The sequence below is a fragment of the Aegilops tauschii genome, chromosome 7, assembly GCF_002575655.3.
Source record: "Aegilops tauschii subsp. strangulata cultivar AL8/78 chromosome 7, Aet v6.0, whole genome shotgun sequence".
NCBI classification, from domain to species: Eukaryota; Viridiplantae; Streptophyta; class Magnoliopsida; order Poales; family Poaceae; genus Aegilops; species Aegilops tauschii.
This window is the reverse complement of record NC_053041.3, coordinates 78,341,733-78,360,679: the sequence shown is the minus strand read 5'-3', so window position 1 is coordinate 78,360,679 and position 18,947 is coordinate 78,341,733. Positions and strand designations below refer to the sequence as shown.

The following is an 18,947-nucleotide window of genomic DNA, read 5'->3' as shown; positions in this document are numbered from 1 at the left end:
CTGAAGGCATCAGGTGAGGTTGCAGAGGTAGATTTTGGGAGGAGGGCAATGTGGGCACGGTTTAGACGCTCCGTATCTGCAACACCCTGGTGGAACTGTGCGAAGAAGGAGAAAATTTCCTGTTTGATAGAGGGCCAGAAAGTTTTATAGAAGGACGGGCCAAAACCATCGGGGCCAGGGCTTGCTTGTGTTTTCATTTGAAAGAAGGCATGTTTGATCTCTTCTTCAGTGAAATGTGCATCAAGAGCATGGAGCCCAAGCACGGGGTGAGGATAGATCGATTCTAGGTCAAATGGGCAGGTTGTGGAGGTAGTAGAGCCGATTAACGTAACAAAGAACTCTCGCAAGATGTCAGCTTTTTGTTGGTGTGAGGTAAAAACCGAGCCGTCTCAGGTGAGGGAGAAGATCTTGTTCTTACGCATCCGTTGTGAGGCAGACATGTGGAAGAATCTGGAGTTTTCACCGCCATGAATCGCACGTGATACTCAACTTGTATTTCGCTCATTTCAACTTGGTTAGCTTTTAGACGAAGGGTGAAGGAGCTTCTGGCGGTGTCAGTTGCCATGTTTCTATCACCACATCTTTGTTTATATTAGGCGATCGAGGGTAAACCTATGGAATTGGAGTTCCCAAATAAGGTACATATGCACAATCTCCGTCGGCCAGTTCCAGAGCTATAAAGTCAGAAGAGCTACCGAACCAGCCCCCCAACTCGTGCTTATAATAGTGTGAGAAGAGCAAGGACGATGACAAGTTCATAGGCAGGCAAGTCAACTTCCGGCCTTACACAACCGTACAAGTGACGGTTTACGACAAGTAGGCCCAGTGAACGAGACATGGATGGAGCACCTAGAATCAAATATATACTATCTCTATCCTACCTTTACACGAACTGGTAGCGAACATATATATTGTGCTGCATTGCCGGCTTGTTTGTGCAATGGAGCGATCAACGCCCCGAACAATGGCGCCAACACGGTGGCTACTGCTTATCTGCCTCGCCGGTGCGGCGGGTGGCGTACTCCAAGCTCGCGCCCAGCCTGACAGCAACGGTATTTTCTAATATTGATCCCATGTTCACAACACAATTTTACATTCTCTTACATTTCTTGCTGCGGAAAATTTTCATTTTCTTTTGCAACGTATGGATCGTAGGCATGCACAGTCGAACTGTGTACACGTTGTGTCTGTGCGTGATTGATGGATTCATCGCATGTTGTTTGTACTGAAGGGTTCATAAGCATAGATTGCGGTCTTCCAGGCAAGACGAGCTACGTGGAAGACACCACCAAACTCCCCTATACTCCAGATGCCGGCTTCACCGACACCGGCACCAACCACAACATCTCGGCCGAGTATTTAACCCCGTCAACCGGCAGGAGCTGGCACAATCTGCGAAGCTTCGCCACTGGCCCGCGCAATTGCTACACGCTCCTCTCTCTCATGTCCGGTCTCAAGTACCTCGTCCGAGCCAAGTTCATGTATGGAAACTACGACGGCCTTGACAGGCCACCCGTGTTTGACCTCTATGTTGGCGTCAACCTGTGGACGACGGTAAACATCACGGGCCCGGAAGGGATGGTGTCCACAGAGGTTATTATTGTGGTGCCGGACGACTTCTTGCACGTCTGCCTGGTGAACACCGGCGCCGGGACGCCCTTCATCTCTAGCCTGGAGCTCAGGCTGCTGCACAGGACACTCTACCCGCAGGCAACCACGACGCAGGGCCTCGTCCTCTCGTCCAGGCTCAACTTCGGCCCAACTAGCGAAAACAATGTCATCAGGTGAATCAGATACCAATCAAAGTTTTTCTCCGGTTTTTGCCTCCCAAGCATATGTTCCCGGGTGAACAACAAATTTGAGAAACCAGTAACAAAAATCAAAACAATATAATAAAGGTTGTGGGAAATAAACATGTTCATGTCTTCTATCTGCAACTCTGCGTACAAATTGTAATGAAGAAAAGACGTATTTTGTGATCTGGAGAAAAAGGAAAAAATAATCTTTCTTGTTTTTTTTTGCCTAGATCAAAATATGCCATTTCTTCCAAAAAGATCGCATGCAGTTAAGGCACAACATGTTTGTTGTAACAAAATAGAAAATTATTGATTTTTTTTCTTTCAAATTTCCTGTCCACCCAGGGTATGTGGACTAGCTTGGCCTCCATTTTGAACATCCATTGTTTTCCTCTAAGTTTTCATTTCTTCAATGGCACTAACCCTACGTGACACAATTGATCAGGTATCCGGACGACCCACACGATAGAATATGGGTCCCTCGGGTCAACTCGGCAACCTGGACCGAGATAACAACGACGAACACGGTGCAACACGAAGAAGGCGACTTATTCGAAGTGCCGACTACGGTGATGCAAACGGCAATCATGCCGCGGCGGAACGGGATCCCGTGGCGCAGTCCAGCGACCCATCGCCAGGGTATATCGCCATCATGCACTTCTCCGAGCTGCAGCTCCTCTCAAGCAACTGCATGCGTGAGTTCTTCGTCAGCATCATCGGCGAGCCATGGCACCCAAACGGCTTCACACCCAAGTACCTCTATGGCAGCGCCACTTACAATAGCTTGCCCTCTCGGAAGAGCGAGTACGTCTCCATCATCGCCGCACCCAACTCAACACTGCCACCTGTAATCAATGCTCTCGAGGTGTTCTCCGTCATCCCTACTACAATCATCGGCACAGACTCCAGGGATGGTATGTGCATTCTGTATAGACACGTATAAAATATGTACATGACCACAATAGTGCACGCCTAAAAAAGAAAATTAAATCACAATTTTCCTAAAATTATTGTCAAACCGGATCAGTATCGTCTCAAAGTTTTTTGATCGACATCTAACCAGCCTCCTCTCAAGTCACTCCATATATAACATTATACTACTACTGACTTAAAATTGCAGTTACAATAAAGCTAGAGAGTGCAATTTTTAGGTGATAGGGGCAAAGGTGTCCCGATGTTTTGATGAGATAGCAATCGTTTTCTGTGGGAGTCGACTTTGACGATCTGACTACGAACGTGCGAAGACGTCGCGCCTTAGCAATCGCTAAACCAACTTCCGAGGGATTATTGACCACGCCGGAGCACAATCAACCTGACCATGAGGGTCTATTTCCTGCGAACAAACAAAGAACAAGTAAGAAACTAAGATTGCAATCTGGATATTGCGAATAAAAGAGGAAAGCTTTATTAATGAAGGTGGGTTCTGTGACGCCTTTGTCTGGTCGTTGAACACAAACAAAGTACGCGAAGTTGCAGCTATGGCGAACTTTTAATATAAACAAAACCTAAAGTCTAAACGACGCCCTAAGAGTTGTATATATGGAGGAAGAGCCGGGGGGGATTTCGTGGCCCTTGAAGGAGGGGTCCGAAATCATCCCTAACTCTTGTTTCCCCACACATACGGACTCTAAAAACAGCCTATACTCAAGTATTTCAAAATTACATGGGCCTGGCCCAATAATAAGCTGACGCAGCACCTATAATAGCCTCTGGACGAAATTTATGAAGTGGCATCTTGTATATTTTGTCCAAGGCTTCACGCACTCATTATTGTGGCTTCAAAGTCCTGAAATCATCACTTGTAACTTCGTTTTTGTTCCCCTTGCGCACGCCATCATCTCCATGCTTGATCTTGCTCCAATGATCATCCTTCTTGTCCAAGCTAGGCCCTTCATTTGCAAGCAAGACAAATGTATGCAATTTAGGCAGCATCATATTCTCATGAACATTAGAATCATTACCAAGAAACGAAAGTACCTGGTAATTTAATTGGCGTGCGCGAGCTCTAGTAATTGGTCATGTATATGTATCAGTAGGGGCTGTGGGTGTAACTTTGTTAGTGATGTCCTCATCATCCTCCCCTTCTTGAATTGAAGTCGTCCTCGACGGAAACTCATCTTCCTCACCCAAGTAAGGCTTCAAATCTGCAATGTTAAAAGTGGGGCTAACCCCAAAATCTGTAGGCAACTCAAGTTTATATGCATTATCATTTATTTTCTCTAACATCTTGAAAGGACCATCGGCACGTGGCATTAGTTTTGATTTGCGCAAATTAGGAATCTTATCCTTACGCAAATGTAACCAAACAAGATCTGCAGGTACAAAGACAACATGTTTTCTACCCTTATCTCCAGCAAGTTTATATTTAGCATTCATACGCTCAATGTTTTTCTTAGTTAACTCATGCATTTTTAAGATCAAATCAGCACGTTGTTTAGCATCAAAATTAACCTTCTCCGAAGATGGAAGAGGCAACAAATCAATAGGTGCATGAGGTAGAAAACCATACACAATTTCAAAAGGGCACATCTTAGTAGTAGAATGCAATGAACGATTATAAGCAAATTCAATATGAGGCAAGCATTCCTCCCACATTTTCTTATTATTCTTCAAAACAGCCCTAAGCATAGTAGACAATGTTCTATTGACTAATTCAGTTTGTCCATCAGTTTGGGGGCGACAAGTAGTACTAAAAAGCAGTTTAGTCCCCAACTTAGCCCATAAACATCTCCAAAAGTGGCTAAAAATTTTAGTATCACGATCTGAAACAATAGTATTTGGCACACCATGCAAGCGAATAATTTCACGAAAGAACAAATCAGCAACATTAACAGCATCATCGCTTTTATGACATGGTATAAAGTGTGCCATTTTCGAGAACCTATCCAGGACAACAAATATGCTATCCCTCCCCTTCTTTGTTCAAGGTAAACCTAAAACAAAGTCCATAGATATATCCTCCCAAGGAATACTAGGTACAGGCAAAGGCATATATAAACCATGAGGATTGAGTCGTGACTTAGCTTTTTGACATGTAGTGTAGCGAGCAACAAAGCGCTCAAAATCCCGTATCATCTTTGGCCAAAAAAATGTGTAGCAAGTATATCCTCTGTCTTCTTCACGCCAAAGTGTCCCATTAATCCTCCTCCATGCGCATCCTGCAACAACAAAAGACGAACGGACCTAGCTGGAATGCATAGCTTGTTAGCACGAAACACAAATCCATCGTTAACGACGAACTTGTTCCATGTTCTCCCTTCTTTACAATTCTGCACACCAATATCACAGGTATACTTGTTCCATGTTAACGACGAATCTGGATTGGTACGGTATGGTGCACGGTTGGGTAGCGAAGCACCGGGAATTAAGTCAATCTGATACTCAATCCCTCGAATAGGTGGTAACCCCGGTGGCACGTCTTGTGAAAAGACGTCAGCGAACTCCTGCAAAATGTTAGTAACAGCAGGAGGCAAAGAGGAAGGTACGTCCTCGAATGAAAATAATGCCTCTTTGCACACAAAAGCATAACAAACAGATTTGCTGAAATCTAGATCATCAATATCAGATTTGGTGGCAAGTAACATGCACTTTTCAATTTAATTTCAGAAGCAACACTAGATGGTTTATTATCAGGCTGCATTTGTTGCTCAAATTCTTTTTCCACAATCTGATTTTCACTCTTATTTTTCTCCTGTTTTGCTTTATTAGCTCTATTAATATCATCTTTCAAAATGGAATCGGGAGACATAGGAAGTAAAGTGATATGTTTATCCTTATGAACAAGAGTATACTGATTGTTTCTACCATGGTGTACAGAATTTTTATCAAATTGTCATGGTCTACCAAGTAATAAGGAACATGCTTGCATAGGTACCATATCACAATCAACATAATCAGCATATGTAGAGATACTAAAATGCACACGAACAATACGTGTTACCTTAACCTTGTCGCTGTTGTTGAACCATTGGATGTAGTAAGGATGTGGATGTGGTCGTGTGGTGAGAGATAGCTTCTCCACCATCTCCATGCTAGCCAAGTTGTTGCAGCTCCCTCCATCTATGATGACGCCAACAGAACGTTCCTTCACTACTTCCTTTGTATGGAACAAATTATGCCTCTGATTTTGCTCAGCTTGTGTGACCTGCACACTCAAAACACGTTGAGCAACTAAACATTCATACATGTCAGCGTCTTCAGGAGCCATATATTGCGTCTCATGATCAGAATCATCTCCACCGTGTTCGTCACATGTAATAAGAGCCAAAGTCTCCTCATCATAGTCATTAGCGGACTCATACCCACCATCCTCAGTAGCAATCATCACACGCTGAGATTTGCATTCTCTCGTGTAATGACCTCGTCCCTTACAACAACGACAAGTAGTATCACTTGTGTGCCCTGTTGATGCCATGGAAGAAGAAGAACTCTGTGCAGCCCCAATAGGTGTGCTCTTGGCAGATAGTGGTGGTTGTGCCTGCTTCCTTGTATCACGGCTGGAGGTGGCAGCTGATGGAGATGTCGGTGCAGTAGACTGTGTGGAAGTAGAGGATGCACGCGGTGTCCATGATGAAGGTCGACCTGCAGAAAAGTTAGTCCGCGCCAATGCCTGTCGATCCTGCACTTCACGTTCAGCTTTACAAGCAAGATGGAACAAACAAGTGATATTATTATACTTCTTATACTCTAGAATGGTCTGAATCTCTCTATTTAATCCACCCATAAAACGTGCAAGCATAGCTTCATTCTCCTCAACAATACCACATCTAATCATGCCAGTTTGTAATTCCTGATAATATTCTTCTACAGAATTTTTTCCTTGTCTTAAGCGCTGCAATTTTTGAAGTAATTCACGTTAATAATAAGGTGGAACCCAACAAGTACGTATAGCAGTTTTCAAAGCAGCCCAAGTAGCTGGAATGGGATATAATCTACAATATTCAGACCACCAAACACATGCAAAACTAGTGAAAGCACAAACAGCAGCGGGAACACGTCTCTCCTCAGGATATTGTAAACATGTAAACCGTTGTTCAGTTTCTAACTCCCAAGTAAGATATATATCAGGAACATATCTACCCTCAAATGGTGGAATATTCAATTTTAGTTTAGGAAGATGGTCATGAGCTTGTACCTCAGGTGGTGGTGCAGCCATACCGTTGCGATGATATGCATGAGGACGACCTGGTGGTGGTGGTGCTGGTGGTTGCACGTAGTTCTGATTTTGATCAACCTCATCCTCGTAATGGTCCTCCACCTTTGCAGTAGCAGCAGGAGCTACAGAAGCATCAATAGTAGGTACACCGGCACCAGAAGTTTGACCAGGCTCAAGGGGAACGCGTTGTGCTCGTCCCACTTGATTTGCAAGGCGATGTTGTTGTTGTTGTTGTTGTTGTAGAGGTGCGACAGGTGTAGCAGGCGGTGGAAGACGCGCGAGCAATTCATTGAACTTGTTATCGAGCTTTGTTTCGAATGCCTTCTCAATGCCATCTATCTTCTCCATGGCCTCTTCAAATCTGTTTAGCACATCTTCCACCTGTCCACTCATCATTTGCTGAAACTTATCATGAAGCTCCTTGTTCGTCATGTTCTCCCAGTCAGTCTCGTCGGCTTGTGATCCTGCCATGGTTAGCAGCAATAGAAACAAACAAGAATATGATCCTACAGACTACTAGAGAGTGGCAGTGGGTCACAAATCCGTCAAGCAAATCTCAAATTCTTAACAGTTCTTACCCCAGCAGCAGGAGGTGATAGGCAACCTTTGTAGTCAAAACTCTCAAAACTTGGATAAAGCGATTACCACGGAGAGTCAAACGCACAACGTAAATGTATGTGGAGCTGGGAAGGCTTATAATATGGTAGCAAAAAAGGTCAGAAATAATCAATTCAGAGATGCAAAGTTGAATAAATGCTCAACGACGGTACTGTGCTGGTCCTAGGCTAGACCGTCCTAGAGACGCGAACCTAGGACACTAACAAAATCACGGCGCTGCACGTAACCAAGGGAAAAGCACACTCTGAAATTTTATTTTTTGCTCTTTTTTTTGCGCTCCTCTTTTTTTTGCGCCTCTTTTTTTTCGAAAAATCACTATAATGGCGAGTGTCTCAAAACTCTTCCCAAGTCAAACTAATAGTATAGGCACGAAATTTTTTGGAATTTATTTTTTCGGAAATCAGGGCTGCGATGAAGAAAAAGTGCGACAAAAAATCACTATGATGGCGAATGTCTCAAAACACTCCCTGGGACCTAAAAATAGGATAGGGAAAATATTTCCGGTCGCCGAAATTTTGGCCTAAAAACTGCCAGGGGGTCTCTAGACTTTTTTTTTTGAAACCTACTCAGGCAAGGAAACACGAATCGGAAAATAGATGGATCTCGAAAACAAACCTAATATGAGAAGAACTCGGATTGGTGGTGGATATATGATGATAAGATATGACAGCGGTGGTGGTATATGGTAGCGGTGGTGGTATATGGATACGGATTGGTGGTGGTATATGGATACGGATTGGTGATGGTATATGGATACGGATTGGTGATGATATATGGATACGGATTGGTGGCGGATAAGCGGTGGTGGTAGATGGCAGGAGCGATGGAGATGGTGTGGCGGCGGCGGCGCGACAACTTGTGAATAGAACTCGAAACTCTAAGGGAAACTAGACGCTAAGACCAGCAACTTGACACGACGATGCAAACCGCAAATTCAACAAAGCAAAATATTGAAAAGACTATGCAAAGGCTCAGACTGGTTCGGATATGATAAACTAACCCTAAATTTTTTTTTGGCTTTTTCGTGGACTGTAGGTATGAAGAACATACTCGATCTAAACTATGAAAAACTGTAAAATCTCACCGAACAACCTGGAAATCTGATACCACTTGATAGAGGCGAAGGTGTCCCGATGTTTCGATGAGATAGCAATCGTTTTCTGTGGGAGTCGACTTTGACGATCCGACTACGAACGTGCGAAGACGTCGCGCCTTAGCAATCGCTAAACCAACTTCTGGGGGGTTATTGACCACGCCGGAGCACGATCAACCTGACCACGAGCTGCGAGCAAACACAGAACAAGCAAGAAACTGAGATTGCAATCTGGATATTGCGAATAAAAGAGGAAAGCTTTATTAATGAAGGTGTGGTTTTGTGACGCCTTTGTCTGGTCGTTGAACACAAACGAAGTACGCGAAGTTGCAGCTATGGCGAACTTTTAATCTAAACAAAACCCAAAGTCTAAACGATGCCCTAAGGGCTGTGTATATATGGAGGAAGAGGGGGGAATTTCGTGGCCCTTGGAGGAGGGGTCTGAAACCATCCCTAACTCTTGTTTCCCCACACATACGGACTCTAAAAACAGCCTATACTCAAGTATTTCGAAATTACATGAGCCTGGCCCAATAATAAGGTGACGCAGCACCTATGATAGCCTCTGGACGAAATTTATGAAGTGGCATCTTGTATATTCCGTCCAAGGCTTCACGCACTCATTATGGTGGCTTCAAAGTCCTGAAATCATCACTTGTAACTCTGTTCTTGTTCCCCTTGCGCACGCCATCATCTGCATGCTTGGTCTTGCTCCAATGATCATCCTTCTTGTCCAAGCTAGGCCCTTCATTCGCAAGCAAGACAAATGTATCCAATTTAGGCAGCATCATATTCTCATGGACATTAGAATCATTACCAAGAAACGAAAGTACCTGGTAATTTAATTGCGTGCGCGAGCTCTAGTAATTGGTCCTGTATATGTATCAGTAGGGGCTGTGGGTGTAACTTTGTTAGTGATGTCCTCATCATTAGGCTTAGTAGTATGTAAGTTTTCATATGTTTTAAGGCAACGGAGAATTAGCAAATGTGAACCAAACAATTGGTGCTACTAACTGCAGTGTCTACCATGGCTGCGATCAAGACAAAGTATAAAGTGCTGAAGAACTGGATGGGTGACCCATGCGTTCCTAATAATAAGGTACTAGATCGGCAACGCGCCTTATCGCGAGGGTGCCGGTCCCAACGATATGGTCAACCGATGGAAGATCAAACGGCATGATGTATCAGTATGAAGGCAAGTTTTAGCACATGTAACAGAAGAACCGATTATCTGGCCGGTTCAAGAGTAAGAAGAAACATTCAATATGTGTCAGAAGAGTAACATCATCAAGTTAAACATGGGCATGAGACTATCAAAGTTAACCCGTGCCAGAAGCAAGGCAGCATCCACTACGGTCATACGAATAGAAAACTAATTAGCTAACATTAAGTTCAGTAATATGAGCAGAAACATAAGAGAGAAAAAGACAACAATGGCAATGGAGGCGATAAAACTACAAAGCCATAGTTAGGCATACAATAGATAGCTTGGTTCAATTGCCTCCGTGAGTGCCATTGCATATGAACTTGCTGTGAATAGTTTGTGAGATAGATGACCACAAAATTATTTTGTATAAGCAATGCACTTGAGATTTGCTTTTAAAGCATATGGACAGTGAGCGATGGTTTCCCCCTTCTAATCTTGGAAGGCGAAGACCCAGATCTGTTATTCTTTGATCCCTGCCGCCTCGACAAAATTTTTAAGACCAAGAGGATTGTTGTCAGCTTGGACCTAGCAAGATATGTCGTAGTAATCATTAAGAAATCACATTGGTAAGCAACACTGGAGGGCACCGTAGAACCAAATATATACATGTTGACAATATCTTAATCATGATAGATCCAGTTTTCTGAAAATATAAACAACCAAGCTTCTATCAAGCCTAAACCCACTACTGGAAGCAAAGTAAATTTCCTTATATATAGTGACTCTACCGGCAGTTTGGTTTGTTTGCCTGTGTGGGTGTTGACTTGCTTCAGAAGTCATAGATACAAATAGAAGCATAATAAGTGGTTTTAGAAAATATATCAAGTTCTAAAGATAAACAAAACTACTTTCAGTATATATAGTAGATGCCATTGCAGATAACACTCCAATACTAACATTAGAAAAGGTAATCTGGTTTTGGTCACACCATCAAAAAATTAGATAAACACCAGATGGCAAACAAAATACATGTTAAGCCTCCACCCTTGTGATTATTATTTTTCTTGTTCCAGAGCTCCTGTACAAATGATTTACATGGTGATCCGGAAAAAGTTGAAGCAAGCATATAAATAGTGACCCTCCTAGTGAGTGAATAAAATGTAAAAAAAACTCATTTTCATTTAGTGCAAACTATGATTCAATCTTTCTTCTTTTTCCAACAAAAATGTTAATATTCAGAAGGTAGTTGGAGACAGGGCTACACCTTATGAAGGTTTTAATCTTACGGTTCAATGAATTTCCTAGGTAGAGCACACAGTTGATGGATTCAAACTATTTTGAAGAGATGATGTGGCAAGGCTAAGAAGATGAAAATAATTAAGAAGAAAAGTTCATGCTCAACAACTTACGAAGATTTAACTGGGTAGTGCCTCATGGCAGTCATCAACCTTTGAGCCGTAGAACCGTAAGATCAAACTGAGACTCAAGCCTGCATAACCATAGGAAGAAAAGGATCATCAACAAACAGGACAAAGTGAATCAGGAACCAGTTCCTGGTTCCTCTAAAAAATCATTCTAAATGACAAACTGTGAGAAGAAAAAAGAACTGGTCTAATGACATAGATGTGTTAACCGGCAAACACTACCAAGTCAGATCAAATACTCAGCTTATTTCTGTCCCTTTTGAATATTAAGAACGATTATTAAGTAACCAGGTACATAACAAAAACAAATAATGCCTACATAGTAGCTCATCTCTCTTAATACATCTACACTGATTTCGATGTACAATTTAGGACCAATGGAAAACCAGAAAAACACAAAAAACTCACACAATAAAGCTAAAACTAAATATTGCACGCCGTGGAGACCTATCTGGCGTGCAACATCTGTCACTACAGAAGGACATCGGTGTCAATCACAGCGGTAGGGCCATCAGCATAGCCAACAAGAATTGCAGGCCGAACTACGGTCACAGCTACTAACTCCAACATATTTTTGAACGTAGATATGATACATGATTGAGAATACCTAATCAGTAAAGCACCACTACCCAACCATAAACATAGAGGAAGTAATATGAGCCGAAATCACTAATGGCATGAAAAATTAGAGCATGTTTGACATATCATTTTGAAACTACAAATATGAAATAAACTACAGCCAAGAAAGAAAACATTAAGTAGCTAGAGAGCATACACTGCTTTCTAATAGGAAAGAAGGTAATTTAACTCGCAAGGTACTGCCACTGACTTCCACATGAAAGAACGAAGACAACTTTTGTAATCAATGTCTGCCATGCTCATGTTTCTTTTGTAATCAGTAGAGTAGTTGCAACCATGCGCATATCACTAAGCAAAAAAAGAGAAGGTCACGACTTACTTAATGTTTGATGGCGGCAAGAACCACGATGGCATCGGCGGCGGTGGTGGCGTCCGATCGCCAACAACCATGCATATATCAAGTGCCATGATATGTGAAGCAAGACATAGGAATACAAGACGGAAACAAAACAGAGGCACACATGATGCATACTTTACCATACAAACTTAAGGCAGCAAGAGAGGCCCCTATAACTTGCTGGGAGCATGTCTTTCTAGTATAACAAAGTGCATCTTACTCTTGACCAGATTAAATCAAGGACCAACAACAAACAATAAAAGATCAAGAACAACTCATATGCAATAAAGGTATGAGAGAGAAGAAATCTTTACATAAGACGACTATAAACACCGGAGCATAAATAAGCAATACCTTTAAATACAAATAAAAAGGATCTAGGGTTCATTGCATAGTGGGCTCAGATCTGACTTTCCTCGATCATATAACCTACCCCGTCTCTTATCACCAGATCAATCTGTTTATACAGTGGAGCTCCCCTGGTTATCACTCAACAAGAATGACCATCCAAGGACAGAGCAACAAGTATCATAGGATCAAAAAGGATTCTAGAGACAAGAGGGAGGATTCAACTTGATACCCACAGGTGCCTCGATTGCTCGAAGGCACACTTATTTCATACATGGCTAATCATCATCGCCCCAGCACGAAAGCCATCGGAGCATAAATAAGTAACACATTTAAATACAAATAAAAATAGTTCAGGGTTCATTGCATAGTGGGCTCAGATTCGGCTTTCCTCGATCATATAACCTACCCCCGTCATCTCTTATCACAGATCAATCTGTTTATACAATGGAGCTGCCCTGGTTATCACCCAACAAGAATGACCATCCTAGGACAGAACAATAAGTATCACAAGATCAAAACGGATTCTAGAGACAAGAGGGAGGATCCAACTTGATACCCACAAGTGTATGGATTGCTCAAAGGCACACTTATTTCAGCCACGGTTAATGATCATCGCCCTAGCACAAACGCCACTGATCAATTTAGCAAATCCAGGAGCATAGCTATTGGACCAGGGCATCCACATGTAAACCAGAGCATCACATGAGCTCCTATGATAGCAACTAAACATGAACAACAGCCTGCAAAACCTAAAATAGCATGGATCCACAACTACAGAACTCAAGTAGGAACCGATGCATGAGTAGGGCATAGAGCATCAACCAGACGAGCACCACAGCCACGGGCATGTGCCACACAGTAGGCGAAGCAGAGGAGCAGGAGGAAGATGGAGCTCCCCAAGGGAGGCTATAGCCGAGGATAGAGGCGGCTAGGTCATCTCCACGGGAGCGGCCGCCTTTTATACGCATAAGCGTGAAATGACGAAAATGCCCTCGGCTGGGCAGGCTATTCGCGCAAGGCGCGCACGACCGGGGCACATAAACGGTCTCAGTTTCGATCTGACGGACGAGATCGATCGGGAGCGAGATCCTACGGCCGAAAACGCATCAAGGAGTCGATCGGATGGCCGAGAGTCGCTAAACTCTGAGAACGCCCGGTGCTCCTCCCGTCTCTTGATTCTGGATATAGTGGGCTCAGATTCGCCTTTCCTCGATCATATAAGCTACCCCCATCATCTCTTATCATATACAGTGGAGCTGCCCTGGTTATCACTCAACAAGAATGACCATCCAAGGATAGAACAACAAGTATCACAGGATGAAAAAGGACTCTAGAGACAAGAGGGAGGATCCAGCTTGATACCCACGGGTGCCTCGATTGCTCAAAGGCACACTTATTTCAGTCAAGGTTAATCATCATTGCCCTAGCACGAACACTACTGATCAATTTAGCAAATCCAGGAGCATAGCTATACAACCAGAGCATCCACATGTAAACCAGATCATCGCAGGAACTCCTATGATAGAAACCAAACATGAACTCAGCCGGCAAACCCTAGAATAGCATGCATCTATGACTAAAGAGCTCAAGTAGGAACCGATGCATGAGCAGGGAATAGAGCATCAACCAGACGAGCACCACATCAATATAGGCACGGCCATGTCCAATGCAGTAGCCGAAGCAGATGAGCAGGAGGAAGATGGAGCTCACCAAGGGAGGTTGTAGCCGAGGCAGTACTCGGTGGGCACCGGGTTGCGCCTGAACACCATCAAACCAGCGAGGAACCACGTCGGAGTTACGCCTTGCACTGCCCCGTCGACGAGCCTGCATACCATAGGAAGAAAAGGATCATCAGCCAAATTAGGAACCAGTTCCTGGTGAAGAAAAAAGAATAGATTCTGATTCCTATAAAAATCAACTTTAGATGACAACCCCTGGTAAGAAAAATCAGGAAGCAACAATCTTAAAGGGAGTAGCATCGATCCCTAAGCCACAAAAGCATCATACAGCAGCAACTACAACCCACACCATAGGGGGGAATCAATAAATGCAAGGCATAAGTGGGAAAATTTGCAACAAATGCAAGGAAGCATATATTACTAGGAGTCTAAAATAATATTTTCATTCAGCAAGGTGCCATGGCTGAGTATGCTTCTGCACCCTAATTGTCAATCCCAAGACAGACTGTTTTGTGCTTAACGGTGAACCTTTTTATCTTTCTATAGTAAGAAATAAAAGGTTTATCATGGCATTTCATAAATGATTTAGTCATGCCTCAACATATAATAAGTAACAATAAACCAGAAGAAGCAATTATGTCTTTGCTTTCCCTCTATATAAAGAATGTCCTTATTATTCCTAGGAGGCATGTTGCCATCAAGTTTCTTGCTGGACTGCCTAATTCCAACATTTAACAATGATGCATATCATTTTAGAAAACTAAATATCTTACCTTGGATCCGTAAATGGCAATTGGTGCTATCAGAGACACTGCAATTTACTTCCAACCCTCTGCATTATCTTTCCCAATTCCTTGAACCTGCAATTGGAGATCATATTTAAACTAAATTAGTTTCTAATCAATAAACCTGCAATTTGGTTTCTGATCGATAACCAGTAGTAAAGCTAGAAGAACAATTAGTTCATGACCTAATGCAATATCTACTCCAAGACCATGGCCAAAAATCTGACTACCTCTTGCACACCCAAAATCAGTTGAGAGGTGGCAGTTGCTATAGCCTTGGCGGATCTGGCCGCCACCATGATCATCCCCTCAGCCAACTCGTCCTTTGCTGCTACAGAACAAGAGATAGAGAGAGGAAGAGAGAGGTGAGGAGGAGGAAGGAGGGGAGGGGATGAAATCACCAGACATAGCCGCCGGCGTTGGAGCCAACACCCGAAACCCTAACCACGGGGCAGGGTCACGGGTGGGGGCCATGAGCGGCAAATCCGGCAGGAGGAGAGGACGCAGCGGACCGAGGCGAGCTCAGCGCTGTGCTGCGCGGTGGCGGAGATGTCGGGGCTCGCCGGAATCAGGCGACTTACATGGAGCAGACGAGAGAGAGGGATGAGGGCTCTGTTGCAGCGCATCTGGCCACCGCCGAAGCAGCGGATGGATGCCGACGGCGTGGTTCTAGGTGGTGGGTGGCGGCGGCGATGTGGGCGGGAGGAGAGCGGCGCGCGGGAGGGGAGGGGAGGGGAACGAGAGAGAGGGAGAGGAGGCGCGTGGGAGGGGAGGGGAACGAAAGAGAGATAGGGAGAGGAGGCGCGTGGGAGGGGAGAGGAGGAGGCTAGGGTTCACCACGGGAGCCGGCCCTTTTATACCCCCTGTGAGCGAAATGACGAAAATGCCATCGGCGAGGCAGCGTAATTACGCGCGATGGCACGAACGAGACGGTAACTATTCATTCCAGCAGTAACTTTTTTTGATCCGACGGACGAGATCTATCGGGAGCGATATCCAATGGTCCAGAACGCATCAAAAATTCGATCCGACGGCCGAGAGTCGCTGAGCTCTGAGGAGCCTCGTAGGAGCTTTCATCTCTTATTTCTGGATGGGATACACTGACTTCTGACTCTATGCCAATGCAAGCCCTCCAAGGGTCAGAAGCATGTAAGTAGTTCATATCTGCATTATTTATTTATTTTATTTTTTTAGAAAAGGAGGATGTACCCCCGGCCTCTGCATCTGAACGATGCATGCAGTCATATTATTAATTATTCACAAAGACCATACAAGGTGATACATCAATAAGCCTGAAGCCACCATCTTGGCAACGCTGTTGCTACTCATATCCCGTTGATGAAGGTGTGCCGAATGTCCGGGCCTAATACCAAACAGACATCGCACCAAAACCTAACATCTAAAGCCGGGTGTCCCATCCAAGCCACTACCTAGATTGGGGCACACACCGGTCCGGCACACTCCTAGTGAGCACCGCACGCTGCAAGGGCCGTCCCTCCATCTTCCATCGGTCCATCCTCGGAGCAGAACTGATGCACCGACAATGCCAGGCCTCTCTGGCATCAATGCCACCATGACGACAGACAACTTCCTCCTCCTGCGCGAGTCCACCTCCGCGCATCGGACACCGAGTCTCCACTGTGCCATGCCGCCGAGACCCACCGTCGATGATACTTTTGACGCCACACCGCTCCACCTACATGCCATCTCGCGTCGACTCCGAACTACCAGCAACTCCACCACCCTGAGCAGTCCCCGGCCGACGCCTTCAGGAAGGAACACGACATCAAAGTGCCATCATCACCCAAACAGAGGAACAGAGGCTTTCGCCTGCACTCATGGCAGAGGTGGGGGCGTAGGATCCACACTGATGCCTCCAAGAACAGAATCGGCGCTGAGGGCGTCGACTTTGGTGCGGCCGCCAAGCCGGTCTGGAGTTTCCCCTAGATCCATGCCCACCCGCCAGATCCGTCTAGCCAGCACTGGGTAGGTATTGGAACTAGCACGAACTGGAGCAGATTGAGTCGGAGATGACGCTACCGGGATTCACAGCCGGCTGCCGCCTGCCAGATTCCCACCGCCGTGCACGTCAGAGCCAACTCCGAACGATGTCGGCCTTACGCACACACCTCTGGCCACCCCCAACCACGCCAGTGAGGGGGGCAACCTCGGCGAGCGCCCACCGCCACTCAGGGCCGCCAGGCCGGCGCCCGAGCCCACACCATCTGGAGGGGAACCGATCTGGGGTGGGGGCCCTAGATCTGCCGCCGCCAGCCGCCATGGCCGGCCCCACGCTACCCCCGCAGCCGTGGAGGCACAACCGCCGCCGGAATCCAATCAGGTCACCGCCCCATCGCGCCCACTCCGCCTCCACGCCAGGCGACCATGTTTTCCATCACGTTTCGGCCAGAGGATCCCCTCGCAAGGAGGTGATCGGTCCACTGATATGAGCCAGAGCAGCACCGCATTTGACATGGAGCAAAATTCTAAGAGGGTACTTGCAGATCTTGCGAAGCTGCCGCCATTCGCCACCGTACGGGGCGAACGCAATCCCCTTGCCGCGCTCGCTGAGGACCTTCACGGACGCGCTCAGCGGCCTCGTGCAGAAGATGTGGTCGTACGTCTTGGTGATCTCCTTGGAAGCTTCCGCCGTGGAGGCGACGATCACCGAAACCTCGCCGAACCTGAGGAGCATGAGAGGCCCATGGCGTCAGAGAGAGGTGTTGGGGAACGTAGCAGAAATTCAAAATTTACCTACGTGTCACCAAGATCAATCTAGGAGATGCTAGCAACAAGAGGGGAGGAGTGCATCTACATACCCTTGTAGATCGCGAGCGGAAGCGTTCAAGAGAACGGGGTTGATGGAGTCGTACTCATCGTGATCCAAATCACCGATGATCCTAGCGCCGAACGGACGGCACCTCCGCGTTCAACACACGTACGGAGTGGGGACGTCTCCTCCTTCTTGATCCAGCAAGGTGGGAGGAGAAGTTGATGGAGATCCAGCAGCACCACGGCGTGGTGGTGGAAGTAGCGGGATCCCGGCAGGGCTTCGCCAAGCGCAAGCGGGGAGGAAGAGGTGTCACGGGAGGGAGGGAGGCACCAGGGCTTGGGGTGCTGCTCCCATGCGCCTCCCCACTATATATAGGGGTGGAGGGGGCTGGTTTCTTGCCCTCCAAGTCCATTGCGGTGTTGGCAAAGGTGGGGGAAAGAAATCCCATCATTTCCCTTCCCCACCGATTGTTATCCCCCTTTTTTAGGGATCTTGATCTTATCCCTTCGGGATATGATCTTATTCCTTCTAAGGTGGGATCTTGGTGCGCCTTGACCCCACTACCCACGTTCATGTGGGTCCCCCCATGCAGGTGGGCCCCACTTCGGAACCTTCTAGAACCTTCCCGGTACAATACCGAAAAATCCCGAACATTTTCCGGTGGCCAAAATAGGACTTCCCATATATAAATCTTTACCTCCGGACCATTTCGGAACTCCTCGTGACGTCCGGGATCTCATCCAGGACTCCGAACAACTTTCGGTTAACCGCATACTAATATCTCTACAACTCTAGCGTCACCGAACCTTAAGTGTGTAGACCCTACGGGTTCGGGAGACATGCAGACATGACCGAGACGACTCTCCGGTCAATAACCAACAGCAGGATCTGGATACCCATGTTGGCTCCCACATGTTCCACGATGATCTCATCGGAGGAACCACGATGTCGAGGATTCAATCAATCCCGTATACAATTCCCTTTGTCAATCGGTACGTTACTTGCCCGAGATTCGATCGTCGGTATCCCAATACCTTGTTCAATCTCGTTACCGGCAAGTCACTTTACTCGTACCGTAACGCATGATCCCGTGGCTAACTCCTTAGTCACATTGAGCTCATTATGATGATGCATTACCGAGTGGGCCCAG

At 45.7% G+C, this 18,947-nt stretch overlaps 1 protein-coding gene and 1 long non-coding RNA gene across 3 annotated transcripts; one reads left to right on the top strand and one right to left on the bottom strand.

The window, feature by feature from the left end:
• Positions 1–887: 887 nt before the first annotated feature.
• LOC123494687 (putative leucine-rich repeat receptor-like protein kinase At2g19210) lies at positions 888–3,238 on the top strand. The gene has a single exon (XM_045230725.2). It carries the CDS (start codon positions 1,201–1,203, stop codon positions 1,786–1,788), a length of 588 nt encoding a protein of 195 aa, XP_045086660.1. The 5' UTR covers positions 888–1,200; the 3' UTR covers positions 1,789–3,238.
• A 6,671-nt stretch (positions 3,239–9,909) lies between these two features.
• Positions 9,910–15,723, bottom strand: LOC109754421 (uncharacterized). 2 transcript variants are annotated; one of them, XR_006666647.2, is made up of 4 exons: positions 15,255–15,723; positions 15,013–15,099; positions 11,219–14,384; positions 9,910–10,394 (listed from the first exon to the last, which is right to left on the bottom strand). It is a non-coding gene; the product is annotated as an uncharacterized lncRNA (long non-coding RNA). The 2 variants fall into 2 exon arrangements; XR_012189773.1 differs by having other exon boundaries at positions 9,910–14,384.
• Positions 15,724–18,947: the final 3,224 nt, after the last annotated feature.